Below are 27,846 nucleotides of genomic sequence, written 5' to 3'. Positions count from 1 at the left end.
CAGGCTGGGGTAAAAATCAGACTCTGGCCTTTATTTCCTATGGTCACAGTTCATGCTGACCCTGATGTCTTTGCCCCCATCCTTCCCCCACTGGTCAGTACTGGGGACTCTTGAGGACAAGGAATGAGGAGCTACAGAGACAAGGACATGAGATGCGAGGAGGGCCTGGGAGATGGAGGAGAGGAGAGGGAGTTAGAAATGGGGAAGCCGAAACAGGAGGTGGGGGGGATAATCAGAGAGGTCAGAGTAGAGATGGGGAGACAAACATGGAGACAGGACAGAGACACACTGAACGGGAAGCCTAGAGAACAGAAGATTAGGGAACCGAAAGGGAAGGGCAGGTTGGAAACAGAGAGGGGGACCAGGCGACAGATGACGGGGAGCTGATGGGAAGAGATGCAGAGACATAGTGAAGGGGAGATGCAGACAGGTGTGCAGGCAGGTCACCCGGAGCTGGGTGAGAAAGATGGAGAGGCATAGGGGAAATTAAGAGGCAGAGACCCAGAGAAGGCCCTGCAAGGAGCCAGAGGCCGGGTTGGGGCTGGGTGCCCCTAGTATTTGCTCTGGGAATCTTTGCTGGTGGTGGAGACCCGGCCGGTGCTAGAGGCAGGGCCAGTGCTTGAGACTTGGCCTCTGCTGGACTTGAGGCCTCCACTCGATTCTGACTCAGGGCCTTTGCTCTCCGGGCCCCCAAAGCTCTCGTGGCCTCTGCTGGACCCCAAGTATCCAGTGGACCCCGGGTAGCTGCTAGAGTTGGGGGATGTGACGATCGCTCGGCCCTCAGTTGAGCCCCGGCTGGACATAAGTCCCCCGGTGACGGGTCTGGTGGAGCCGAAGGTCGCGTGGCCTGCGCTGGAGCTGGGGTCCCTAAAGCTGACACGGCCGACATTGGAGCTGGTGGCGCGGCCTCCGCTGGACGCCAGGATGCTGCTAGCCCTGTGGCTCGTGAGGGAGCCGGGGACAGCGCTGGGGCTCTTGGGCAACAGGGGCAGGCTGGAGCTGGCCTGGGTGCTGGAGAGGGTCACGCTCGGGGTGCTGTCCACCTTCGTGACGGCCTCAGCCTGCTGCTTCAGGTACTGACCCTTCGCCTGCTCCCGGGCCTCCAGCTGCGGGGGAGGCGAGTTAGGGCCCCAGAGGAGGAAGAGCCGCCCCGCTCCCGCGGGCACCCGTCCTCACCGACTTCACCACGTAGCTCAGCAGCTCCCCCTCGCTCAGCGGGTAGTCGTCGTTGGCCTCAAAGCCTGGGGGGTCCTCACTAAGGTGGGTGGAAGGCAGGAAGGGACTCTACTCCTCGACCTTCAGAAGGCCGATGGCGTCTCATTGCTAGGCCCTGAGACCCTCAGCCGTGCGCCGGGCTCTGAGCGCCCTTTCCCCTTCGGGTCCACCCAGGGCCCCATCGAATGTCCCTGGAGCCCTTACTCCTGATTCCCCCGAAGTACCCACTTCATCTTCTACTCCCCCCGCCCCCGAGCCCCACTCACCCTCCAGTCCCGGGGGCCCACCCACACCTGAAAACCCTCCCTTCCCTTGTCTCCTCTGCCCCCCGTGGAAGCTCCCTGACCCTTGCCCTCTGGCTCACAGATGGTCAGGGGGCTGAGGTGGGGCCACTTTCTTGGGAAGATCCTCGGGGCTCTGGCCCAGCACCAGGAGGGCAGCGTCAGGCAAGCTGGCAGAGAGGTTGTTCTGGAGGGTGGAGAAGCCAGTGGTCTGCTCAGGCCCGTCTCCAAGGCCCCGGCACCCTGTCCCCCCTCTGCACCGTCTGCACCCCAACCTGGGTTTCGAGGAAGGCCTGCACCGTCAGGAGCTCCACCAGCCGCTTCTCTATGAGGCCCAGGAAGAGGCCTATGTCCCGGTCTCTCATGTGGGTCTTGACCCCTAGGAGGTCATCGATGACCGTGCTGTCACACTGGGCCCTGGTGAAGAGGTGCTGGATATCTGGGGTCAGAGGGGACAAGCCATCATGGATCCGGTGCCCACGGGGTGCCACCCTCTCCTCTCCTCAAGGCCCTGCTGCCCAAGCAAGGCTCAAAGATGCGAAGGGACTTGCCCAAGTTCAGACCCACCGGGTTCCAGATGACAGAGGGCAAAAAGCGAGGGAAGTCCAAGGAAAACGTGACAAGGGCACCTCCACACGGCCAGTCCTCTGCTCACGGCTCAGAATCACCCAGCTTCCACCCAACCCAGCGAGTCCACAGCTCAGGATGTGCTTCTCCCACAGAAACACACACACGTGCTCCACGGGAGAAAGCGGAGGAAATTCACAGCAGCACCAAGGCTGTGACCCGCTCTCACAATTGGCCTGCTTGTATTTAGTTACCTGGTTATTGTGAATGAAATAAGATGCACCCATGACCTTGACAGAAATCTGCACCCAGCCTGTGGCATCCCTACCACTCTCCCCTGCCTCCCCCACCTGAGCTGCAGGCTCATATTCAGTTTCCTCCTGGGGTCCCTCTCCGAACAGTCCGCAATGCCGCTCACACTGAGGTCAGGCTCACCCCCCAGAGCAGTTCCTCCTCCCAGGTTCCGCATTGCACCCTCACCGGGCCAGACCCCTGGTGCCTCAGCCCTCACACCCCCGACACCTCTGTGCTCCCTCTCTCCCTCTCCATCCTCATCCCTCTCCCTCCTATCCAGCCCCCTCTCCTGCTCACAGCCCTCCCATGGCTCCCCAGCACCCCCAGGAAAAAGCCTCAGCCTGGCATCCGTCTAGGATCTGACCCTCTTCAACTCCCACCCACGCCCTCTCTGCACGAAGAACCTGCCTTCCTTGCATGCACCTCCGAGCCTTGGCCCCGCCTGCTGGGAGCATCCCCTCTCCCCAGTTGTTTGGTTAAATACTCATCCTTCAAAATCGGCCTCAAGCATCATGGCTCCCCGGAGACCTCCCCTGTGAGCCCAGCAGAGCCAATGTCATGGGCACAGGGCCCTGTGCCGAGAAGGAGCCCACGTTTGGTTTGATGCTCTGCTCTTGTCTCTTGAAATTCTTGCCAGTTTGTAAACAAGGGGCCCCGCATTTTCATTCTGCACTGGGCCCCCCAAATCCTGGTCCTGCACTCCACTCTGAGTTAAGGCATACCCTTCCTCCTGCAGGGCCCAAGGTGTCCTCCCTCCCAGCCCCTGGGTTACGAGTATCCAGAGCCCGTGTCAGCATCTTCCCCGCCTCCCCCTGCCGGTCCTCACTACCTAGCACAGGGCTTGTCACCGCAGTCCCTACAACAGAGGGAAAGAGGGTCTGCCAATACCTGAGCTCCGACCGCGCAGCACGAGGTGGCCCTCCTGCTTGCTCCCCGCCACCACTGCCACCTCCCAGTCTCTCTCCATCCCTCATCCCATCTAATTCTCATGCCGACCCTACAAACTAGGCACTGCCATTCCACTTCCGGAGGGGCTCCAACAGAGGAAACCACACACCAAAGTTCACAAGTGGTGGAGCTGGGATTCAAACCCAGGGCTGCCTGACTCTCATGGACTCCACACTGGAAGGATGAATGGATGATGGATGCAGGATGGCTGGATGAAGGATGGCTGGCTGGCTGGACGCAGAATGGATGAAGGATGAGTGAATGGATGGTCGGATGGATATGGGACAGACGACAAGGGAGTGCACAGAGTGGTCCGCGGAATGTCTCCGCGTGGCAGGCCCGGGCAGGGCTCTCCGCCTGCTCATCGCATCCTTCCAGATGAAGAAGCCGGGGCGGGTGCTCACCGGTCTTGAGCTTCTCCAGCTGCCCGCGAAAGTTCTGGAAGCGGGCCTCCAGGTTCTCGGCCTCCGTGTGCACCTCGTCCACGCGCTGCTGCAACTCGGCCAGCTGCTGCTCTTGCCTCGAGCGACGGTCCTCCTCGCTGCGGCGCCCGCTCTCCAAGGCCTCCTGCATCTACAGGGGCAGGGGCGCGACGCTGGGCCCAGCTCGGGAGGGGGCGCCAACGTGGGTGGAGGAGGGGAGGGGGAGGGGAGGGGGAGAGGAGGGGGAGGGGCGGGTCTCGCTCACCTCCTTGATCTCCTCCTGCAGACGCTCCAGCTCTGAGTTCTGCTCATTGATGAAATTGAACTCTGCGAAGTTCCGCTCCTCCACTGGGGGCGAGTCAGGAAAGGCAGGGTCCAGAGAGACAGAGACCAGCAAACGGAGAGACACACACAGAAAGGCAGAGAAAGAGATGTTGAGAAAGGCAACAAAGACACAGAGACAAAGAAAGGCAGAGAAAGAGATGTTGAGAAAGGCAACAAAGACACAGAGACAAAGAGAGACAGAGACGGAGAGATATAGGCAAAGAAATAGACACAGGGGCCAACAGAGAGAAATACAGGGCAAGGCAGAGCGACAGAAAGAGAGAGCGACCGAGAGAAAGTCACAGAAATGCCGAGAGAGACACAGAGAAACAGAGAAGTGAGGGAGAGCAAACGGTAAAGGTGGGTAAAGAGAGAACATTAGACACCGGGAGAAAGACAGCAACAGGGACACGGAGATAGGCACACAGAGGCTGAGAGGAAGATTCCCAGGGTGACCCGCAGGCCCAGGAATGAGGGAGGCGGAGGAGGGAGGGAACGGGGAAGGGGGAGACGGATGGGGGAGGCGGGAAGGCAGACACGCCAGGGAAATTGGACAGAAAGAAAAAGACGGAGATACACTCAGTGAGAACAGAGAGATGCAGACGGGTGGAGACACACAGAGAAGGAAGCGGTCAGTAGGCCCGAGACGTGGGTGGGAGAGAGACTGGGGAGAAGGCGGGGTAGAGAGAGGGGCGGAGGCAGGGCGGACGGGAAGAGGCGAGTAGGGCGGAGCCTGATTCCTGGTCCCTCCAGCGCAGGTGGAGGAGTCCCCAGGGCTGAAGCGGAGGCCCTCGGTGACCGAGACAGAGCACAGTCTGCACTGGATTCCGGGGGGCTGGGCGCCGTGCTCCTGCCCCCCCTCCTCCCCGCCCTTTCCATCCCCACCCCCTACCCCCAGGGACTCACACTCCAGGTACTTCTCCACCAGCAAGTCCGGGTCGCTCTCCCCGGTCAGCTGGGACAGTTTCTTCAGGGCGTCCTCGTAGCGCAGCACCAGCTTCTCCTGGGAGGTCTTCCGGAGGCCTTCGGCCACCTCCCGGGCTGGGGGGTGAGGGGGCAGTGAGGTCGGCGTCCGGGGCGGCCACCAGGGCGGAGGGGCCTGGCTGGGCACGCTGGTGGGGAGGGGGCAACAACACCGCAGACGCGCAGACCCCGCCCCTCCAGCCCCGCCCTCCGGCCGGCCCCGCCCCGCGGCGAGACCTGGAGCGAGCCGCTCCGCCCCTCCCCTGGCCCGGCCTGCTGCAGGCAGAGGTGGCGGCCCCGGCCTCACCCCGTTGCTGGCGCTTCTCCACGACGGCGGGATCCGGCTGCCGATCGCTGTTCTTGAGTTCGAGGAAGCGGTGCAGCTGCTCCAAGTGCGCGATCTGCCGCTGCAAGATCTGCACCTCCGTGTCGTTCTGGGCCACCTCCTTCTCTGCCCTCTCCCGCAGCATGCCTAACTTGGCCTTCGCCTCCTCCCTGGGAGGGGTGGGGGGTTAGACCCGGGTCAGGAAGATTGGAGGTTGGATTTGGGTTCATCCTGGGGCCCAGGGAGGGGCGGGGTCAGCCTGGGGTTGTAGGGTGAATGGGGCAGGGTCAGTCTTGAGTCACAGGGACGCGTTGGGTCATCCTGGGGTTGGGGGTGGTGGTGGATGGGGCACAGTCAGCCTGGGGTCTCAGGGATGGGACAGAATCAGGTTGCCGTTACCCAGTGGTCACAAAAGGCAGAAAACTGTCTAGTTTCCTAGGGGTGGGTCAGGATGGGTTTATGGGGCAGAGTCAGGGGGCTCACTCACTGAAACTCCCCTGGCCTGCTTGGCCGAAGGTGGAGCTTTTAAGCTTTTAAACGTAGTGCAGCCAACTGTAAACTCAGAGTGCCCCAAGCCTACTTCACAGGTCACAGGATCAAAGGTCAGAGGGTCATTAGGTTGGGAGAACAGCAGGTCAGTCGCCTCAGGTCCCTGCCCATGGACCATTCTAGCTCCCCTTTCCACACCTTTGCCAACCTTGGTTGCCTCGACTCAGGGCACTAGCTTCTTGCTCTGTTCAAATTCCTCTGAGGCTTACTCAGGTCGGTCCTCCTTGGTGGGAGTCCTCTCCTGGCACCCACCAGCCCTAGCCCCCGGCGACCCCTCTAGCAGCCCCTCAGGGATTAGGACTCACAGTTCTTTCTGTGCCTTGGGCTTCAGGTCAACAGAAAGGCCAGGAAGAGGGAACCCAACTTCCCAAGAGCCTGGCCCTGCAGGAGATGCTCTAAAGCAGCACGCCATAAGTCCCCACAGCAGCCCATGAGGTAGATACCATTATTGTTGCCATGTCACAGTAGAGGAAACTGAGGCTCAAAGAGGGGAAGTGACCTGCCCAGGTCCGCCAGCAAGGAAGCACTGGAGACAATGGCTGGTCTGACAGAAGTGTTGGTCCTGACAGCTGCCCCCTGCCTTTAATGGAAACCACCCTATCTTTGCACCCGGCTAGGCTGCCCACTGCAGTCAGCTGGAGGATTGTTGGCAGAGGCTAGATCCTGGTGATGCAAAGACAGGCCAGCAGACCATCACTTGTGGGACGTGGCAGAAAAGATGAGCCGGGCCAGTCAGATTCTCTCCTCAGAATCTGAATTGGGAAATGCGAAGAAGGGGACAGCGGGAAGCCGAAGCTAAAAGGGTGTATAGAGAGAAGCCACAAAAGGTCATGTTATGAAGGCCAAGTTAGGAAGAAGCCAGAGCTATGCATGAACAGAAGCCATGAGTCAAGGCTCTGAAGAGGTCATGGAGGACCACAGGTAACAAATTACAGAATCAGCCATAAAAAGGCATGACGTACTGAGAGATGCTACAACGTGGGTGAACCTTGAAAGCACTGCACTGAGTGAAAGGAACCAGACACAAAAAGGACACGTTGTATGATTCCATTTGCATGAAACAGAAAAGTAAATTTACAGAAAGGCAGATGTATAGGTAAATCGTTGAGACAGGAAGGAGACTAGTGGTTGCCAGGACGTTGGGGAAGAGGGAAAGAGAGAATAACCGCTTAATGGTTACAGGTCTCCTTTGGGGGTGATGAAAACAGAAGTGATGATTGCACAACATTACCAAGGTACTAAATGCCACTGAATGGTACATTTTAAAATGGTGAATTTGGGGACTTCCCTGGTGGTGCAATGGTTAGGAATCCGCCAGCCAGTGCAGGGGATACGGGTTCAAGCCCTGGTCCAGGAAGATCCCACATGCCGCGGAGCAACGAAGCCCATGCGCCACAACTACTGAGCCTGTGCTCTAGAGCCCGCGCGGCACAGCTACTGAAACCCATGCGCCTAAAGCCCGCGCTCCACAGCTAGAGAAGCAACCGCAGTGAGAAGCCCGCGCACCACAATGAAGAGCAGCCCCCGCTCGCCGCAACTAGAGAAAGCCCGCGCACCGCAACGAAGACCCAATGCAGCCAAAAATAAATAAATACATACATAAATTTTTAAAAGGTGAATTATGTGCATCTTAACTCAAAGGAAGGAAGGAAGAAGGAAAGAAAGACAGAAGAAGGGAAGGAAAGACGGAAAGAGAGAGAGGAAGAAGGAAGGAAAGAAGGAAGGAAGGAAGGGAGGGAGGAAGGACGGAAAGAAAGAAAGAAAAGAAAGGAGGAGGGCTTCCCTGGTGGCGCAGTGGTTGAGAGTCCGCCTGCCGATGCAGGGGACGCGAGTTCGTGCCCTGGTCCGGGAAGATCCCACGTGCCGCGGAACGGCTGGGCCCATGAGCCATGGCTGCTGAGCCTGTGCGTCCGGAGCCTGTGCTCCACAACGGGAGAGGCCACAACAGCGAGAGGCCCGTGTACCGCAAAAAAAAAAGAGGAACAAAGAAAGAAAGATCACAGAAACCATAAGGTAGATTTGGACTATAACCGATGTCATGAGGACTCATGAACCATGATAAGCAGAAGTCATGTGGTAGAAACAAGACACTGAATAGAAGGTAAGAAACCACTTGGAGCAAGAGAACAGGGCTGAAGCTCAGAAAGGAGCAGAGATGGGCTAAGAGAGAGCATGGAACCCAGGAGAGCCCAGAGGCAGAGAAAGACGTCCATGAGCAGAGCAGCTGGGGCTTCTAGACTCCACACAACATGATCCTTTATCTGAAGGTGGCTTGAGAGAATCTCTGTCCCTTTCAACCAATACTGACAAATATCAATCTAATTACAGTCATTCACTGATGCTTCCTACGACCTGGCCCCCTGCTATGTGCACTTACTTAAGTCTCTCTATTTTTTTTTAATATTTGTTTATTTTTGCCGGCATTGGGCCTTAGGTGCAGCACACAGGCTTCTCTCTAGCTGTGGTGCTCGGGCTTAGTTGCCCCGAGGCATGTGGCATCTTAGTTCCTCGACCAGAGATCGAACCCGCATCCCCTGCATTGGGAGGCAGATTCTCAACTACTGGACCCCCCGGGAAGTCCCTTAAGTCTCTTTATTTATTTATTTGGCCACGCCCTGTGGCTTGTGGGATCTCAGTGCCCGGACCAGGGATTGAACCTGGGCCATGACAGTGAAAGTGCGGAATCCTAACCATTGGACCGCCAGGGAATGCCCCTTAAGCCTTTCTACATCCCTATGTGCTACATGCCATTAACAGACTGGGGTTAAAGAGGTTAATTCACACACCCAAGGAGAGGGACCTTGCCCGAGAAGCTGGGAAATCAGTGGAGGTGGGAGAGAAAGGGGCACCTTATAAAAAAAAAAAAAAGATGTTCTGACAATCTATTTCTTGAGTTTGGAACCTTCCCACCACTTCCTTAAGAAAATGCATGGACTGAGTCATCTAGGATGCCTCCAGGGGCCCTACCTGATGGTGTAGGCAGAGGTGGAGGAGACCATGAGGGTCCTGACCGTGTCCCGCAGGAGCTGCAACTCCTGCCAAGAGAACAAAACAGATACCGCTTCTAACACCCTCATCACTGGACGGCCCTCCTTTAAGCCCCACATTTCCCCAATAAGAAGGGAGGCTCCTGGGCCTTAGAAACTTGGACCTTCCTCATTAGCGGCAATCGGTGAAAGGGATTTTAAACACGTACCAAGTGAAAGGAAAGCCAGATTGATGAGCGGGAAGCAACAAAGACCCAACACAGCCAAAAACAAACAAATAAATAAATAAAAAAGGAATGCAGTGAAACACCCAACCCAGAATATTCCTAAGAGTGCTGACCTAACTTTGTGGTGGGGGTCAGAAATTTGTGTGAATTTCGTGATTGTGACCACGCTAATCTGTTTTCTAGTCCTATGGAAGTGTCTTTGCAGAGTTAGGCGTAAAAGGGTTATTTCAGGAGAAAGACAAGAGGAAATTTTATATATAGATATATATTTTGTACATATACATAATGTGTATATATGTACTAATGTATATAAACATATATACACACATACATATACATATATAATGTGTGTATATTAATGTAATACGCACATACATGTATATGTGTGTATAAATACATGTGCATGCGTATGTGTGCACGTGCACACACACAACACACAAACATATACACTTTTGTAACAAGAAACCTAGGATGGATAACCAGAAACTATGGGGGCTGAATGGGAACGAAGTGGAAGAGATGGTGAGGAAATGATGTTTCTGTGGCTTACCTCTTGGCATAGTTTTGATTTGGGAACCCCTGTCGACGGTTTACATATTCATAAAGAAAATTAAATCAACAAGGATAGGGGAGAGAACTAAAACCAAATACAAACAGAAGCAAGTGAACCTAACTGTATTTCAAACAAAGAACAGAACCACAAAGAAGACCAAAAAAATAGGAACTAATCCCAGTGACTTCTGAATACAATAATATGAGATAGATAAATAGATAGATAGATACCCAGGCCCTCAGAGAACAAAACAATCTGCACACAAATCTTGAACGCTCAGGTTCAGGGGGTGTTAGTACAGCTATAGCAATTCTGAACCTCTCTTATGTGTTTTGTAGGATTGAACAAGTGAGTACGTCTATAAACGCTGTTGGGAGCCAAGGTTCCCACTGTGGGGAAGAAAAAGATAAAATAGGGAAGGTTCAGGAATAACCCAGGGGTGATGGATTGGAATGAGAGGCACCGACATGAACTCACAATTTTAAAATATGTGCGTGTGTTTCCTAGCTCCAGAGAAAGGGCCCCAAGGCAGGGACACCCCAGTAGCAGTGAGGACTCCTAGTGCCTGTAATTTGGTTTCTCAGCACCAAGAGAAGAAGAAGCAGGACACCCCACTAGGAAGAATCAAGACCCCATGGAGAAATGCTAACTTGAGAGTTAAGGCTGATCAAGTACAAGAAAATCTGGACTCTCTTCCTGTGCCAGAAAGTAAGGAAGTGTTCAAAAAAAAAAAAAACAAAACAGATGGGCTTGTCAAAAGGACAGAGAAGCCAGCTTGAGGGGGCTCCCACCAGGCAAATCTGAGACAATGTGAACATCGTAATGAGCACTATGGATTATAACCCAGAGAATAAAGTAAGAATACATGAATGCTTCCTGATAACCCATAAATATACTCAAGAAGTTCTTCCTTAAGTAAAATGCCATCTTATAAATGAAGAAGAAATGAGAGAGAAGAATCACCATTTGGTAGCCATTACAATAATAATTATTCAGGCAAAAGTCATTAAGGGATGCTAGAACAATTGCGTGAAAATGTATCAGGGAACAGGATATTTAGAGTCTCAAAGAACCTCCCTGGACTCAGTCATTACAAAGAGGAAAACTCTATATTGGAGAAACCTGGCTGACCAAGCAATCGAGGTCAACGTTACTAGTTATGGGACAAACTTACATTATGTGCCTACTGATATAATGCCTGCAAATGACACAATACCACCTCTGTGATATTCCTCCAAAAATGCACAACTTGAATCTAATCATGGAGAAAGATCAGATAAATCCACATGGAGGGACGTCACACAGCACAACTGTCCTGAATGCTTCCAAAATGTCAAAGTCATGGAGACAAAGAAGGGCCGAGGGGGACTTCCCTAGTGGCGCAGTGGTTAGGAATCCGCCTGCCAATGCAGGGGACACGGGTTTGATCTCTGGTCTGGGAAGATCCCACACGCCGCGGAGCAACTAAGCCAGCAAGCCACAACTACTGAGCCTGTGCTCTAGAGCCCACGAGCCACAACTACTGAGCCCGTGTGCCACACCTACTGAAGACTGCGTGCCTAGAGCCCATGCTCCACAACAAGAGAAGCCATAACAATGAGAAGCCTGCACACTGCAACGAAGACCCAACGCAGCCCAAAAAAAAAAAAAGAAGGGCCGAGGGACTGTTCCAGATGAATGAGGCCAGGACAACCAAATGCAATGTGGGATCCTGGCCCAGAGCCTGTAGCAGATAATTAAATTAGCTATAAAGGACAGTGTTGGAACAATCATGAACTTTAAATATGGACTGCTTAGAATTGCAACAATGTTCAGTGCCCTTGGGTAAGGGCACTTTGTTTATATAAGAAAATGGTCTTGTGCTTAGGAAATACACACTGAAGTTCTTAGGACCATAATGTCTGCATCGTACTCTCAAATAGTTCGGCAGTTGTGATAATAAATTATTTTCAGGAAAACTAATTACACACACACGGAGACAGAGAGAGAGTAAATTTGGCAAATTATCAATCTTGGTGAAGGATATATAGTTCTTTGTACTATTCCTGCACCTTTTGTGCAAATTTGAAATTATTTCAAAGGAAAACTTAAAGAAAGAGAGAGGGAGAGAATAAAGGAAGGAAGGGAGGTGAAAGGAGGGAGGGAGGATTCTTCAAAGGACTTCAAAGGTTATTGAGAAACCCATGGAATGTAAATGGTCCTGCCTGCGCCTTGGTTGCCCTGGGTGATAACACTCAAAGTGACATCTCTGCTTTCTGCAAATCTCAATGAGGCTGCTTTCTTTGCTGGGGGTAGCCCGGAACATTCTCAGGTGTCCATTCCCTCCGGACTAAAGTAAACCTATGGCTCCGGGCGATTCCGTACTTGAGGCCCGAGTGTTGGAGAAAGTAGGGTGACTCTTGCATCCTCCCCTGCACTCCAGCTGGGCCAAGGGGTCCTGGGCTTCAGGGCCACTGACCTTCTGCAGCTTGTGGTCCACATTCAGATAGCGGTTCCTCTCGATCTGCAGGAGATCCAGCTCCTCCCGCAAGGTTGCATTCCGAACCAGCTGGTTGTCAAAGCGACAGGTGACCTGGAATGGGGGTGGTGGTGTGGGAGAGGATGCCAAGAGTCTGTCTGAGGCCTGGCCTGCCTCCCTCTTCCATTCTCAGCCGAGAAGGGGGCACTTGTCAGGTAGGGGGCCCATTCCCAATTTGGGGGCTCTGAGAGCATCGCCATCCCCCCCAAGACCCAAGCATCAGTCTCCTTTCCTGGGAGACCCTCCACCCCTCCAGGATCTTGTCTCCTAACCCCACTTAGGGAACCCACTATTTTAGGCCACTCTGCATCCAGGAATCTGGTCCACCGTTTCTAAAACTTGACTCCCATGCTCAGTTCTTCCCCCAAGAGTTCAGGTCGGGAGACAGCCAAGAGGCTGACCCTCACCCTGTCCAACTGGTCTTCAAGGATCTTGACCCTTCGCTGGCTCTTGACCTTCTGATCCAGGATGCATCCCGAGGCCTTGACATCCTTCCCATGGGCAAAGATCCGGCTCTCCCATTCCTGGATCTGGAAGAAAGAACATGGTGCCTATTTGTTGACTGAATGCGGGAGAGATTGAGGGAATGAGGGAGATGAGAGGGAGGGTGAGTGACTGAGCGTGATTGACATCTGCGGTCCTTGTGGCCCCAGCCGTCTGCTGTACCCCTCTTCTGAGGTGAGTACCCAACCTTCCACGTAGATCTGACTTCCAACCATAACGAGCCGCCCTGCCGGCCACATGACCCAGGTCCAAACAATCCACTTAGAGATGGACGTGTGACCCAAGCTGAGCCAGCCTGACTCCTTTCCTGATATTTTGGGAGAAATGTGTGATCTGGATGGATGCGACGCCACACACAGTAGACAAAGTGGAAACAAGAGGCTGAGAATGAGACAGGCTGGGACCTGGGACCCTTTGCTGCAGTGCCTGTACCTGGACAAACGTCTCCTCGGGCAACAAAATACAAAGGAACTATAAGGGACTAAAAATAACTGCGTGCATGTGCAGTTAGGGCAAATTCTGGACAAGAATGTACAAAAAGACCAAAAAAACCCAGCTGCCACTTCTGAAGAGTCAGGAACAAAAAAAGGGGTTCGGGAGCAAAAGCAAGGTACTACGTGTGCCCCCTGCAGTACACCCCCAGAGGGGTGGGCAAAACACCTAAGCCACTCCTCTGGCCCAACCCGTGGACACACCCCTACTGTCACCCCATAGAAGGGACAAGCTCGCCCCACCTCTGGGAGCAAGCAAGGGAACCTGTTACTTGTTTTCGCTCCCTGCTGCTGCAGCAGGGGCCCCAGTAAAGGCCTGTCTGAATTTCTTGTCTGGCCTCTAACCAATTTCTTTTTTTTTATTTTATTTTTTTGCGGTACGCGGGCCTCTCGCCGTTGTGGCCTCTCCTGTTGCGGAGCACAGGCTCCGGACGCGCAGGCTCAGCGGCCATGGCTCACGGGCCCAGCCGCTCCGCACACGTGGGATCTTCCTGGACCGGGGCACGAACCGGCGTCCCCTGCATCGGCAGGCGGACTCTCAACCACTGTGCCACCAGGGAAGCCCAATCAATTTCTATTGACTGGGGAAGGCCAAGAATCCCGGTCTATACCAAGAGGAGGGGAAGATAAGCCCTGATGCCCGAAACCAACTTCCAACCTGCCCTTCTCATTCCCGTATTCATCTTGACTTGTTTGGGGTATGCTGTCTTCCCAACTAGATTGGAAACTCCACGAGGGCGGATTTTTATCTTTTCTGTGCTTGACACAGAGTTGGCATGCAACAAAACATGCAGACTAAGTGAATAAATGAATGGCTTGATACTGTGTTTCCCGATTTGTGCAGCACCATGGGTTGAACTGAGTCCCCTGTAAATCCGTATGTCGAAGTGCTGATCCCCAGAACCTCAGAATGTGACCTTATTTGGAGACAGGGTTTTTACAGAAGTAATCAAGTTAAAATGAGGTCACTGGGTTGGGCCCTAATTCTACACGACTGGCGTCTTTATAAAAAAGGGGAAATTTGCACAGACATGCCAACAGGGAGAATGCCAGATGAAGGTGAAGGCAGGTGTGGAATCTTAAAACTATAACAAACTAGTGAAAATAACAAAAAGAAGCAGACTCACAGATATAGAGAACAAACTAGTGGTCACCAGTGCAGGGGGAGAGGTAATAGAGGGGTGGGGAGTGGGGGGTACAAAGGATTGGGTGTGAAATAGGCTATAAGGATGTATTGTACAACACGGGGCATATAGCCAGTATTTTGTAATAACTGCAAATTGAGTATAACCTTTAAAATTGTATTACAAAATTTTTTAAAGGAAAAAAAAGATGAATGCAGAGATTGGAGTGATGATTCTACACACAAAGGAAGGCTAAAGATTGCCAGCAAACCAGCAGAAGCTAGACAAGATGCACAGAACAGATTCTCACAGCCCTTAAAAGGAACCAGCCCTGCCGACATCATGATTTTGGACTTCTGGCCTCCAGAACTGTGTGACAATAAATTTCTGTAGTATAAGCCACCCAAAGAAACGAATACATGCGCCAAGGCACCCCAGAGCATTGCAGCAAGCTCAGAGGGGCAACCACGGGGATATTTTAAAATTTGAGGGAGACATATTGACGTTGGTCAGACACCACATGAACCTGGAGCTCAAGGTAGTTCCCAGGTTCAACGTGAGACGGTGCTACATTCCTTTTGATGACGTCCCATCTTTCTTTGTTGTTGCTGTTGTTTTGTTTTTTGGGGTTTTTTTTTTAACCACGCCACATAGCATACGGGATTTTAGTTCCCCAAGGATTGAACCAGTGCCCCTTGCAGTGGAGGCGCAGAGTTATAACCACTGGACCACCAGGGAAGTCCAATGTCACATCTTTCTTTCTTTTTTTTTTTTTAATATTTATTTAGGCTGCCCCGGGTCAGTTTCAGCACGCGGGATCTTCGCTGTGGCATGTTTCTAGCTGCGAGATGCGGACTCTTAGTTGCAGCATGCGTTGTGGGATCTAGTTCCCCGACCAGGGATCGAACCCAGTCCCCCCGCATTGGGAGTGCGGAGTCTTACCCACTGAACCACTAGGAAAGTCCAATGTCACATCTTTCTGAAACTGAGTTTTTAGCAGTTGCTGTGATAAAAATCAAATACCCCAAAACGGTACCATTGGGGGAAACTAAGCAAAGCGTACAAGGACTCTCTCTGCATTATTTCTTCAAACCACAGGTGAATCTACAATTACCCCAGTAAAATTTTCAATTAAAAAAAAAGCAAGTACTGCACAGAAATCAGTGTGGAATGAGAGTGGTGAGTCCACTCTGACTCCAAGATCTGAAAAGTTGCAAAGTGGCCAATAGGCACAAACGTGCCACAGGTAATTGTGGTTTTTAAGAACGAAACACAATTTTTTTTCAATTTATGTATATTATTTTTCCAAAAGGTTTCTAGGTTGTTAGGATGCAAACATTTATTGGGTTGTTTGGTCCAAACTGCTATAATAGAGCCGTTAGCAGTACAATACTGGGGCCCCCTTGGACAGCTCTTGAGAGCTGATTGTTACATTTTCAGGAATTACATGAGTTAAATTGTTGGTAGTTTGAAATTGACCATTATATTAGTTTTCCATTTCTGCAGAAAAATTACAGTCGCCCTTCAGTATCCACAGGGGATTAGTTCCAGGACTCCCCTCAGATACCAAAATCCAAAGATGCTCAAGTCCCTTATATAAAATGGCATAGTATTTGCATATAACCTACGCACAACCTCCTGTATACTTTAAATCATGGCTAGATTACTTATAATACCTAATACAATGTAAATATTATGTAAATAGTTGTAAATACAGTGTAAGTGCTATGTAAATAGTTGCTGGCCCCCAAAATTCAAGTTTAACCTTTTGGAAATTTCTGGAATTTCTTTTTTTTTTTAATATTTTCCATCCTTGGTTTGTTGAATCCACATATACAGAACCTGTAGATATGGAGGGCCAACTGTACCACAAACCTTGTGGCTTAAAACAACACCTCTTTATTATCTTGAAGTTTCCATGGGTCAGGAATGTGACACAGCTCAGCTGGAACCTCTGCTCAGGACTCACAAAGCTGCGATCAAGGGGTCACCAGGGCCACGGTCTCATCCAGGACTCACCACGTGGTTGATGGCAGAATTCAGTTCCTTGTGGTTGCAGGACTGAGGCCCTCAGCTCCCAGGAGCCCCCAGAAGTTCCCTGCCATGTGGCCCTCTCCACAGCATGGCAGCTTCTTCAGTCTACTATGGTGCAGTATTAAATAGCATAACCGGGCTTCCCTGGTGGCGCAGTGGTTAAGAATCTGCCTGCCAGTGCAGGGGACACAGGTTCGAGCCCGGGTCCAGGAAGATCCCACATGCCGCGGAGCAACTAAGCCCGTGCACCACAACTACTGAGCCTGCGCTCTAGAGCCCGTGAGCCACAACTACTGAGCCCGCGTGCCACACCTACTGAAGCCCACGCGCCTAGAGCCCGTGCTCCGCAACGAGAAGCCACTGCAGTGAGAAGCCCGCACACCGCAACAAAGAGTAGCTCCCGCTCGCCGCAACTAGAGAAAGCCCGTGTGCAGCAACGAAGACCCAACACAGCCAAAAAAATATAAATAAATAAATAGCATAACCTCATCAAGGGAGGGACAACCCATCACCTGTGCCAAATTCAGCCGTCAAGAGTTCTGCTGCCACTGAAGGGGAGGGGATTCTATAAGGGTGTGACTCACTGCGGGTCATGATAGGGTATGTTCACCTCAGCCTAGATGAGAACGTTGATGTTATGAAAATCAGAAAATGCTCATTGTAAATCAACTATACTCTAATATAAAATTTTTTAAAAAAGAAAATGCTACACATCAGGGTGCTTTCCCCCGCTAATTGCTGGTTTCCCAGCACACCCCTGTTAGATGTTTCTTTGGGGGCTAAAAAATTTACTAAGAAATTAAGGGCTCCAGGAACAAAGAAAGTTTAGGTGAGATAGGCTGGGACCTGGGACCCTTTACTGGAGTGCTTGTACTTGGACCTGGACAAACGTCTCCTCCAGCAACAGAATACAAAGAAACTGTAAGGGACCAAAAATAACTGCATGCACGTGCAATCAGTGGGGCAATTATGAACAATAAGACAAAAAATGGCCACAAACCAACGGCCACTTCTGAGGTGCTGGGAGCAAAAGCAGGGTACAGCTCTTGATGCCCGCACACAGCACCACCAAGGGGGTGGGCAGACCGCCTAAGCTTCGCCTCCTGCCCCACCTACCCATTCACCCTACCCTCACCCCATTTAAGGAACAAGTTCACCCCACCCTTAGGGGAGCAAGCAAGGGAACCTGTTACTTGTTTTCGCTCCCTCATCCAAGACCAGAATTCCTGGTCTGGCCTCTTATCAATTCTATGGATTAAAGGGTCCAGTCTTGGGAATTCCCTGGCGGTCCAGCGGTTAGGACTCGGTACTTTCACTGCCGTGGCCTGGGTTCAATCTTTGGTCGGGGAACTAAGATCCCTCAAGCCGCGTGGCGCGGCTTAAACAAAAAAGCAAACAGATAATATGCATTTCAAAAAATAAATAAATAATGAAGATGCCAATATTTGGCCACTGAAAAAGCTTGTGCGGTGTTGGGGGAAAAAAAAAAGTCCAAGAATCCGAGTCAATAACATAGGTAGTTCAAGGAATTCTTCCCAAGATTAGAAAACACTCTCCTTCAATTTTTAAAAGTATTCAAATGTTGCTCTTTACATTTAAGTACCTAATCTAACTAGACTTGATGTTTTCAGATGATGTGAGGTAGGAAATTTTTTCTCAGCTTTGTTGAGGTATAAATGACACACAATAAAACTGCATATATTTAAAGCAGACAATTGGGTAAGTTTGACATAATCGAAGGAGTGAACATACCAATCACCCCCAAAGTTTCCTCTTTGCCATTCCCCCTGCCACTTCCTTCCTGCAGCCCCCCACTCCCATGCAGTAACCCAGTTAGGCCAGTTTGCATTTTCTAGAGTTTTAGTTTATTTTTTTAATTTTTATTTTTTTATTTTTTTGCGGTACGCGGGCCTCTCACTGTTGTGGCCTCTCCCGTTGCAGAGCACAGGCTCTGGACGCACAGGCTCAGGCGGCCATGGCTCACGGGCCTAGCCGCTCCGCGGCATGTGGGATCTTCCCGGACCGGGGCACGAACCCGTTGTCCCCTGCATCGGCAGGCGGACTCTCAATCACTGAGCCACCAGGGAAGCCCTCTAGAGTTTTAGCTTAATGGGATCACATAGTATATACTCTTTTTTTGAGGGGAGGAGTTTGGCTTCTTTCACTCATAACAATTATTTTGAGATTCATCCAAGTCTTTGGGTATATCAATAGCCCATTCCTTTTTTTTCTTTAAATTTATTTTATTTATTTATTTTTGGCTGCGTTGGGTCTCCGTCGCTGCACACGGGCTTTCTCTAGTTGTGGCGAGCAAGGGCTACACTTTGTTGAGGTGCACGGGCTTCTCATTGCGGTGGCTTCTCTTGTTGTGGAGCACGGGCTCTAGGCGCGCGGGCTTCAGTAGTTGTGGCACGTGGGCTCAGTAGTTGTGGCTCATGGGCTCTAGAATGCAGGTCCAGTAGTTGTGGTGCATGGGCTTAGTTGCTCCGCAGCATGTGAGATCTTCCTGGACCAGGGCTCAAACCCGTGTCCCCTGCCATGGCAGGCGGATTCTTAACCACTACACCACCAGGGAAGCCCTACCCTAGCCCATTCCTTTTGACTGCTGAGTAGTATTCCTCTGTATGGATGTACCACAATTTGTTTATCCATTCACCTGTTGGTGGACATTTGGGTTGTTTCTGTTTTGAATTTTACAAATAAAACTGTTATGAACATTCACATACAATTTGCTGTAGGAACATGTGCTTTCTTTTTCCTAGGGTAAATACTTAGGAGTGGAAATGGCTGAATCATACGGTAGGTGGACGTTTAGTTCTTTAAAAACTGCCAAACTATTTTCCAAAGTGGTTGTCCCATTTACATTCCCACCAGCAGGGTGTGAAAGTTCCAGTTTCTCCACATCCTCACCAACAGTTGGCGAGATCAGTCTTTTAAATTTTAGCCATTCTAATAAGTGTGCAGAAGTAGCTTGTGATTTTAATTTGCATTCCCCTAATGACTAATATTTCAACGTGCTTGCTTCCACGTTATATATATTTGGTGAAGTGTGTGTTCAAGTCTTTTTGCCCATTTTTCCTATTAGGTCGTCTGTTTTCTTATTGAGTTTAAAACTACTTAATATATTCTGGATATAAGTTCTTTGTCAGGTACAGGCTTTGCAAATATTTTCTCCCCATGTAGGACTTGTCTTTTCATTCTCTGAACAGACCCTTTTAAGGAGGAGAAGTTTTAAAATTCTATGAAATCCAATTTATCAATTTTTCCTTTTATGGATCATGCTTTTGGTGTTGCATCTAAGAAATCTTTGCCTAACCCAAGCTCACAAAGATTTTCTCCTACACTTCTTTCTAGAAGTTTTATAGTTTTAGGTTTTACATTTACGTCTATGATGGGTAACATCTTTTTTTCCTTAAAAAATGTTATTGTGCACAGAAAAGTGCATAGATCACATATGTACAGTTTATTATATATATATATATATATTTTTTTTTTTTTTGTGGTATGAGGGCCTCTCACTGTTGTGGCCTCTCCCGTTGCGGAGCACAGGCTCCGGACGCGCAGGCTCAGCAGCCATGGCTCACGGGCCTAGCCGCTCTGCGGCATGTGGGATCTTCCCAGACCGGGGCACGAACCCGTGTCCCCTGCATCGGCAGGCGGACCCTCAACCACTTGCGCCACCAGGGAAGCCCTATTATATATTTTAAAAGTGAACATCCTTGAACCACCACCCAGGTCAAGAACTAGAATACTGACAGCACTGCAATCTAATCACTACCATCTTCCCCTCCACAGAGGTACCACTCTCCTGTCTGTGTTAGTTTCCACTGCTGCTGTAACAAAATACCACAAATTTACTGCCTTAAAACAAAACAAATTTATTATCTTACAGTTCTGGAGATCAGAAGTTGGAAATCAGTCTTACTGGGTTAAAAATCAACGTGTCAGCTGGGCTGTATTTCTCCTGAAGGTTCCAGTGGAGAATCCATTCCTTGCCTTTTCCAGTTTCTAGAGGTTGGATTCCTTGGCTTACGGCCACTCCAACCTCTGCTTCTGTTGTTACATCTCCTCTCTCCATAATCACATCGTCTCCTCTGACCCTGACCTTCCTGTCTCTCTCTTATAAGGACCCTTGTGAGTAAATTGGGCCCATTCAGATAATCCAGGATAACCTACCCAACTCAAAATCTGCAATCGTCACGGGGTCCAGAGATGATGACATGGACATCCTCGGGGAGTCATTAATCTGTCTGCCATACTTCCTTAAGTGAAATTCTTTATAGTTTTATCACCCAGGTATAAACCCCCTAAACAAAAGTTTGGCTTGGCCTGGTTTTGAATTTTATGTAAATGAAATAATGCTGTCTGTATATTTTATGCCTTGCTTCCTTCAAATGTTTGTGAGATTCATCCACAAACATTTCATTGTAATTTTTTATTGTTGTATACTATGTCATCATAAGAATATACTACATGGGACTTCCATGGTGGTCCAGTGGTAGGACTCCGGGCTCCTAATGCGGGAGCCCAGGTTTGATCCCTGGTGAGGGAACTAGATCCCGCATGCATGCCGCAACTAAGAGTCTGCATGCCACGACTAAGAGTCTGAATGCTGCAACTCAGAAGTCCGCACGCCACAACTAAAAAAAGATCCTGCATGCTGCAACTAAGACCCGGCTCAGCGAAAATAAATATTTTTCAAAAAGAGAATATACTACAATTTATTTATTCATTCAAATATTCATGAACATTTGAGTTATTTGCAGTTTGGAGCTAGATGATATGAATAATGCATCTATCAACATTGTTTTCATGAGTCCTGGTTCCAGGGTATAGACTCAGAAGTGGAATTGTTGGGTGGGAGGATGGGTTACTGACAAATCTAAACCATTTTCTACTGGGAAATGACTTTGGTTTACTTCCTTCTAACACCGTTTCCATGGAAACATGCTGGGCTAATGTAAATACGGAACGCCAGCTGTGTTCCCAGGCAACAATGCTGATTACAAAAATGGCCCCTGATTGGTGAACTATATCAGATTGGAAGGATTATGAGTGGACTCATAGACCCCAAAGGCCTACATGACCAGGACTGAATAGAAAACTGGTTTCTCTGTGGGGTGTTTCTTACAATGGAATACGTTCCTTGTGGGGTCTTAGAAGCTGCCCTGATGATCTGTTACAAGAGGTGGCTCATGTTGTATATAAAACTTCCCTATGCCAGGGTGAGCAACACCCACCCGTACAGTATCATCCAACTGAAGATGCTGAGAAGCAGCCCCTGGACGCTCAAGGAAGATGCACTGGATGCTGTTGTGCAAAGATGCTGTCGTTTCTTGTCCTCTTTCCTTCTACAGAGTTAAGTGAACCTGGTGCCAAGTGACAGCCTATTGGATCCTGTGAGTGTGATGGTCAGGTAAAGCCCAAGACTGCTTCTGGTGACCGTCCATGCGGAGTAGATGCAACCCCAGATCGCAGGGTATGTCTCTCTTCAAATTTAATAGATAATGGGGGAAAAATACTTTTCAGGATACTCATGACAATTTAGACTCCCACCAACTGGTGGGGTCTTAGCAACCAACACTTCATAAGAGTTCTCACCATTCCTTCTTTCCCCAGCACTTGGTATTTTTGGACACTAATTTTTGAAAATCTGGTGAGTGTGTAGTGATACCTCCTTATGGCTTTCATTTGCCTTTCTCTGAATACTGATGAGTAATAATTCTTCCATTCATTGGACATCTGAATTTCTTACTTGGTGATGTGCCCACTCAAGTCCTTTGACTGTTTTTATTTCTTTAATTTTTTATTTTTTTAATTAATTAATTTATTTTTGGCTGCATTGGGTCTTTGTTGCTGTACTTTCTCTAGTTGCGGTGAGCGGGGGTTACTCTTCGTTGAAGAGCACAGGCTCTAGGTGGGTGGGCTTCAGTAGCTGTGGCACGCGGGCTTCAGTAGTTGTGGCTCGCGGGCTTAGTTGCTCTGCAGCATGTGGCATCTTCCTGGACCAGGGCTCAAACCCGCGTCCCCTGCATTGGTAGGAGGATTCTTAACCACTGTGCCACCTAGGAAGCCTTCCTTTGACTGTTTTTAAATTGAGCTGACTCTTTAATGATTTGTAAGAGATCCTTATATGTCCTTGACGCTAGGTTCTTTGTCAGCTATGTCTTACAAATAACCTTCAGTACTGTGACTTAGTTTGCACACTCTTTATGGTTCTTTTGATGAACAGGAGTTACTAATTTTAAAGTCATGGAATGTATCAATCTTTTCCTTTAAAAGTAGAGATTTCTGTAACTTAAGAAATGTTCTGCACTTTCACACATTTAGACCTTTGATTCATCTGGAATTAGTTTTGGGGACAGTGAGAGGTAAGTGTCTGGTTTCATCTTACAGTATGGATATCCAATTTTCACAGCACCATTATTAGAATCCTCCTTTTCCCATTTCTTGAAGTCAAATATCAAGTGTCCACATATGCATAGGTCTCATCCCCGTCTCTCTGTTCTGTCCCATTATCCCACTTGATTAGCCCTGCATCAATTATAAGAGATTTATTTATTTATGTCGCATCGTGCTGCATGTGGGATCTTAGTTCCCCAACCAGGGATCGAACCCGTGCCCCCTGCATTGGGAGCATGCAGTCTTAACCACCGGACCGCCAGGGAAGTCCCATAAGACCTTTATAATAAATCTTGATAACCGATAGAGCAAATCCTTCCATATTGTTCTTCTTTTAAGTAAATTTTAGTCATCTTGTTCATTGCACTTCTCTATAAACCTTAGAATCTCTTTATCAATTCCATCCATTAAAAATAAAAACTTTTAGTGTTTTGTAGGGATTACACTGATTCTATAAATCAACTTGGAGACCTGACATTTTACAACACTAACTCTTCCAATCCATGAATATGGTATATTTCTACATTTATTAAATTCTTCTTCAATATCCCTCAATAAACTTTTACAATTTACTCTATCGAGGTCTTGCACACTTTTGTTAGATTTCTTCCTAGGTACTTCTTTTGGCTATTATAAATTTGTCTTTTCTTCTTCTATTTTCTAATAGTTATTGCTAACACAGGGAAATATTAATTTTGTATCCAGCCACATTGTTAAAATACCTTGTTAAGAATACCTTGTTAGGGCTTCCCTGGTGGTGCAGCGGTTGAGAGTCCGCCTGCCGATGCAGGGGACATGGGTTCATGCCCTGGTCAGGGAAGATCCCACATGCCGCAGAGCAGCTGGGCCCCTGAGCCATGGCCGCTGAGCCTGCGTGTCCGGAGCCTGTGCTCCGCAACGGGAGAGGCCACAAAAGTGAGAGGGCCACGTACCGCAAAAAAAAAAAAAAAAAAAAAAGAATACCTTGTTAAAATACCTTGTCTCTTAGTACGTTGAAGTTACAAGACACAATCTGACTTCCAATGTTTCTTTTGAGAAATCAGTTGTCAGTCTAACTGTGGCTCCTTTGAAAGTAATGCCTTTTAACAATTTTCTGGCTGCTTGTATATTTTGGAAATTTCCATATGTCCTGCATAAGCGTGGCTTTTTTGTTCATCCTGTTTTGGACTCTAAGGCATCCTTGAATCTGTGGATTCATTCTTTCATTGGTTCTGGAAAGTTCTCAGATATTATCCTGTCACACATTACCTCTGTCCCGTTCTCTTTCTGTTCTTTTGAAACTTTTATTAGACAACTGTTAAACCTTCTCACTAGATCTGCAATTGTCTTGACCACCCTTCCACATTTCTCATCTTTTTGTCTCTCTGTGCGAGATTCTGGGTGATTTCTTTGGAACACATTCTTTCTTCAGTTTTTTTGGGGGGTTTTGGGGGTTTTTTTGGCTGCATTGGGTCTTCGTTGCTGCGCGCGGGCTTTCTCTAGTTGTAGCGAGTGGGGGCTACTCTTCGTTGCGGTGCGCGGGCTTCTCATTGCAGTGGCCGCTCTTGCTGTGGAGCATGGGCTCTAGCATGCGGGCTTCAGTAGTTGCAGCATGCGTGCTCAGTAGTCGTGGCGCACAGACATGTGGGATCTTCCCAGACCAGGGCTTGAACCCACGTCCCCTGCATTGGCAGGCGGATTCTTAACCACTGCGCCACCAGGGAAGTCCCTTTCTTTGGCTTTTATTTGGCTTATTGTCTATCTCCCCAGTAGAATGTAAACTACATGAGAGCAGATTCCTGTCTGTTTTGTTCACTGCTGTGTCTTCAACACCTAGAACAGCACCTGGCACTTAGTAGGCACTCAACAAATATTTGTGGAATGAATGACTATCACCAGACAACTACATCCTTTCTTGAGCTCATGAGGAACTTTACAGAGCTCTATTCAGAGGACCCCACCTGACCTACAATTCTCCATAATCAAGTTTCTTAGGGCAAAGGAATCCATGGAGTCAAGATAATAAGATCATCCCGGTTGGACCTGTCTCTGGTGAGTTCCCATGAAAGACTAAGGAAAGCCAGCTCCGGCAGCCAACGCACACTAAGCCACTGTACTACCATGAAACAGCCAAAATTTTGAGGTGTGTAAATCAGACAGAATTCAGCTTCCAAAAGGCAGCTCAGGGTGATATTGAGAGCTGAACAAACGGACTGATTGAAAGTCAAATGTAATAAAACTATAGAACATGTAGTAGACAGAAAAATGCCCCTCACCCTCCTGCCCAGACGTCAACATCCAAATCCCTGGAACTTGTGAATATGTCACTTAAAGTGGCAAAAAGGACTGTATCTGTGTGTTTATGAACTGTGTCACAATGAGTCGTGGTCCTAAAAACTGAAAAGAACACAGGCCTAGAAAAGTCACATTGTTTGCAGGGCCAAATAACAAGGTCTTGAAGCAAATAGGAAAAATCTGTCTAGGGAATTCCCTGGCGGTCCAGTGGTTAGGACTCCGTGCTTCCACTGCAGGGGGCAAGGGTTCAATCTCTGGTCAGGGAACTAAGGTCCCACATGCCACACGGCACGGCCAGGAAAAAAAAAATCTGTCTAGACTCTGCTGAGTTACCCACATCCTCTTTTTGCAGATGAAGAAACTACGGCCCGGAGAGGTGAAGACTTGCCCATGGTCACATAGCGCTGATGTGCCAGGACCAGGATTCTAATGCAGGTTTCACTGACTCCAGAAGGTGAATCTTTCCCCCTTAACCACCTTTTTTGAAGGTGTGGGGCTGTGCTCAGCACTAAATACTCGTATTCCTACCGGAGCCTGAACACAACTCCCCCAGGGAGATGCTTTCAATAACCCCATTTTTCAGATGAGGAAGGTAAGGCTCAAAGAGGTTATGACACATGCTCCTAAGTAAGATCCACCAGGTCTGCTCTCAGAACCCACCTGCCTGTCCAGGGCTCTGGTCTGCTCCTGCAGCTCCTTGACCTCAGCCTGCGCCCGGACCCGGCACTTGAGCAGGTGACCCATGTTTTCCAGCTTCTTGCTGTCCTGCAGCCGCGTGACGTGGCTCTGGGCAATGCTGATCTGGACCTGCAGTTTGTCCCGCACCCCCTCCAGGCGCTGGATCTCCTCACTGCCCAGGCAGGGAAGTGGAGGGGAAGCCAGAAAGGGGCAGAGCTCGGCCTCACTAAAGTCCAGACACACTGGGCCTTCCCTCCCCCGTCAGCCCCAGGAGGAGGCCAGCACCCACCTCCTCAACAGCCCCGCCCCAGCTCCAGGGCCCCAGGTGCTTGGCTCACAGTTGCTTGTTGATGCGCTGGTGGACCTCCTTGCTGTAGGCTCGCCTTTCACCCTCCATCACTTTGCATTGCCGCTGCAGTCTGCTCACCTCCCAATCCACTGAGGTGGGACCAGGCCAGGGAGGGACTCCATAGGAATCCAGGTTCCAGCCCCTCCCTCCCCAGCACCTAGGAATTCTGGCTCCCTGAGGGTCTCACAAACTTCAACTGAACTGCAGACCCAGTTCCCAACACCACTCTAGGGCTGCACCTCAGTTCCTGTATCCCTCAAGCTCCCTCATCCCTTCACACTTCCTGTACCCCAAGCCGACCTTCGCATTTTTCCCCTAAACCCACTCCTACCCGGGGCTTGGGCACACATGTTTCCCCACTAGAGGGCACTCCTCGGAGGACTCACAGTCCTCAGGGACCAGAAGCACAGGACCTGGAACTTGGGAAAGCTGAGGACAGGTGCCAAGACCCCCGGGGCACCACTGCTCTTCCCTCCCTCCCCTTCAGCCCACTGCCCAGCCTTCCTCAGCCCCACCTCCCGCCTCCTCGCTCTCAGCCCATCCCCCTGGCTCAGGCCTCATCCTCCCCTTTCTGGACCGTCACCCCATCACCCCAGCCTCCTCCCTAACCTCCTGGCCTCCCCTCACAGCTCCAGAGGTCTTTCTATACCTAGAGCTGTCACAGGCCTCCCTGGCGCGCCAGCATCTCCAGGACAAAGTCCCAGTTCTTCACCCTGGTGTTCAAGGGCCCACAGACCCGACCCTACCCACCTCTCCGGTCTCGTCCACTAGCTCCCCATCTCTCACGGCCCAGTGGTTCTCAACCAGGAGCAATTGTGCCCCCTTAAAGACATATGGCCATGTCTAAAGACACTTTTGATGGTATGGTGCGGGGGCAGGTTGGGGGGTGCTACTGACATGAAGTGAGTAGAGGCCAGGGATGCACTGAGCATCCTCCAACACACAGGACAGTCCCCCGGATAGCAGGGAATGATCTGACATCTGACCCCAAGGGTCAACAATGTGGAGACTGAGAAAGCTTGCTCTAGTCATATGCTGTTCTCTCTGCGGAAACACTCGTCCCTTCCTTCTCCTGTTGGTAATTCCTGAGAGAAGTTCTGGGCCCCGCTCAAACTTCTGCAGTAAGTCTTCCCGGCCGTTCCACTCCCCAGGCTTGGCCCGCCCATCTGCCCGGCTCCACCTCCATTCTGGAGCCTGTGCGTTTCCCCACCAGAGGGCGCTCCTGAAGTCCCTCCCTGTCCCCAGTGCCTTGTTGCACAGGACCTGAAACATGGGAAAACCGGGAAAAGAATGAATGAAATAAAGAATGTATGAATTACCCGTTCCCTCCAGGAAGGCCTCGCTTCCATGCTCGGAACGAGCGCTCCCAGCAGAGAGTCCTAAAGGCATCTTGGCCAAAGAGGGTGGGGCTCCTGTAGGGGTGGGACAGGACCCCTTCAGACGGCGAGCAGGAGAGGGCTATAGGAGGAGGGCGGGCGATGAACAGCGAGGGGCTAGGAATTGGAAGAGAGTGACCCCAGAACTAGCTCTGGCCTTTCTTTGAGTCTCAATTTCTCCAGTGGGTTGGAGTGGGACATCTCTAGGGTCTCTTCCCATGCCTCTCCCGACCTCCCACCTCTCACATTCTCTGTCTTGCGTCGCGGCTCTGACTCTGGCGGGGGGTCTTCTAGGCTCTCGGTATCTCCGAGGCGGGGCTGTTTGCGGAGGGGGCACAGAGAAGGGGAAAATCCCCCCAACCCCGTCGGCTGAGGGGAGTGAGGCCTGGTCCCTACCTGCTGGGCTGGAGTGCCTGACATGTCCCGGATGCTCCAAGCTCA

The 27,846-nt window shown here is 50.2% G+C and overlaps 1 protein-coding gene across 2 annotated transcripts; it reads right to left on the bottom strand.

The window, feature by feature from the left end:
- Nucleotides 1–10: 10 nt before the first annotated feature.
- Nucleotides 11–27,846, bottom strand: ODAD1 (outer dynein arm docking complex subunit 1). 2 transcript variants are annotated; one of them, XM_060000489.1, is made up of 15 exons: nucleotides 27,802–27,846; nucleotides 27,349–27,441; nucleotides 26,019–26,118; nucleotides 25,663–25,852; nucleotides 12,581–12,703; nucleotides 12,114–12,227; nucleotides 8,856–8,923; nucleotides 5,322–5,509; nucleotides 4,958–5,092; nucleotides 3,993–4,075; nucleotides 3,710–3,878; nucleotides 1,772–1,935; nucleotides 1,580–1,683; nucleotides 1,177–1,255; nucleotides 11–1,106 (listed from the first exon to the last, which is right to left on the bottom strand). In XM_060000489.1, the coding sequence occupies exons 2-15, from the start codon at nucleotides 27,416–27,418 to the stop codon at nucleotides 552–554; spliced, it is 2,142 nt and encodes a 713-aa protein (XP_059856472.1). In that variant the 5' UTR covers nucleotides 27,419–27,441; nucleotides 27,802–27,846; the 3' UTR covers nucleotides 11–551. The 2 variants fall into 2 exon arrangements, with proteins under 2 accessions (XP_059856472.1, XP_059856473.1); XM_060000490.1 differs by having other exon boundaries at nucleotides 973–1,106; nucleotides 1,177–1,296.

Source organism: Delphinus delphis, chromosome 20 (assembly GCF_949987515.2).
Source record: "Delphinus delphis chromosome 20, mDelDel1.2, whole genome shotgun sequence".
In the NCBI taxonomy this organism is placed as follows: Eukaryota; Metazoa; Chordata; class Mammalia; order Artiodactyla; family Delphinidae; genus Delphinus; species Delphinus delphis.
Note: the sequence above shows the minus strand (reverse complement) of the source record. Positions and strands in the feature narration are given on the sequence as shown.

What these genes read in the sequence shown, in the direction of transcription:
- ODAD1 (XM_060000489.1), bottom strand. Translation starts at nt 27,418, where the DNA reads ATGCCTTTAGGACTCTCTGCTGGGAGCGCTCGTTCCGAGCATGGAAGC. An exon ending in TGCAGGAGGAGATCAAGGAG is followed by an intron (nt 3,879 to 3,992) that starts GTGAGCGAGACC and finishes CTGCCCCTGTAG; the next exon opens with ATGCAGGAGGCCTTGGAGAG. An exon ending in CCTCAGCCCCCTGACCATCT is followed by an intron (nt 1,256 to 1,579) that starts GTGAGCCAGAGG and finishes CACCCACCTTAG; the next exon opens with TGAGGACCCCCCAGGCTTTG.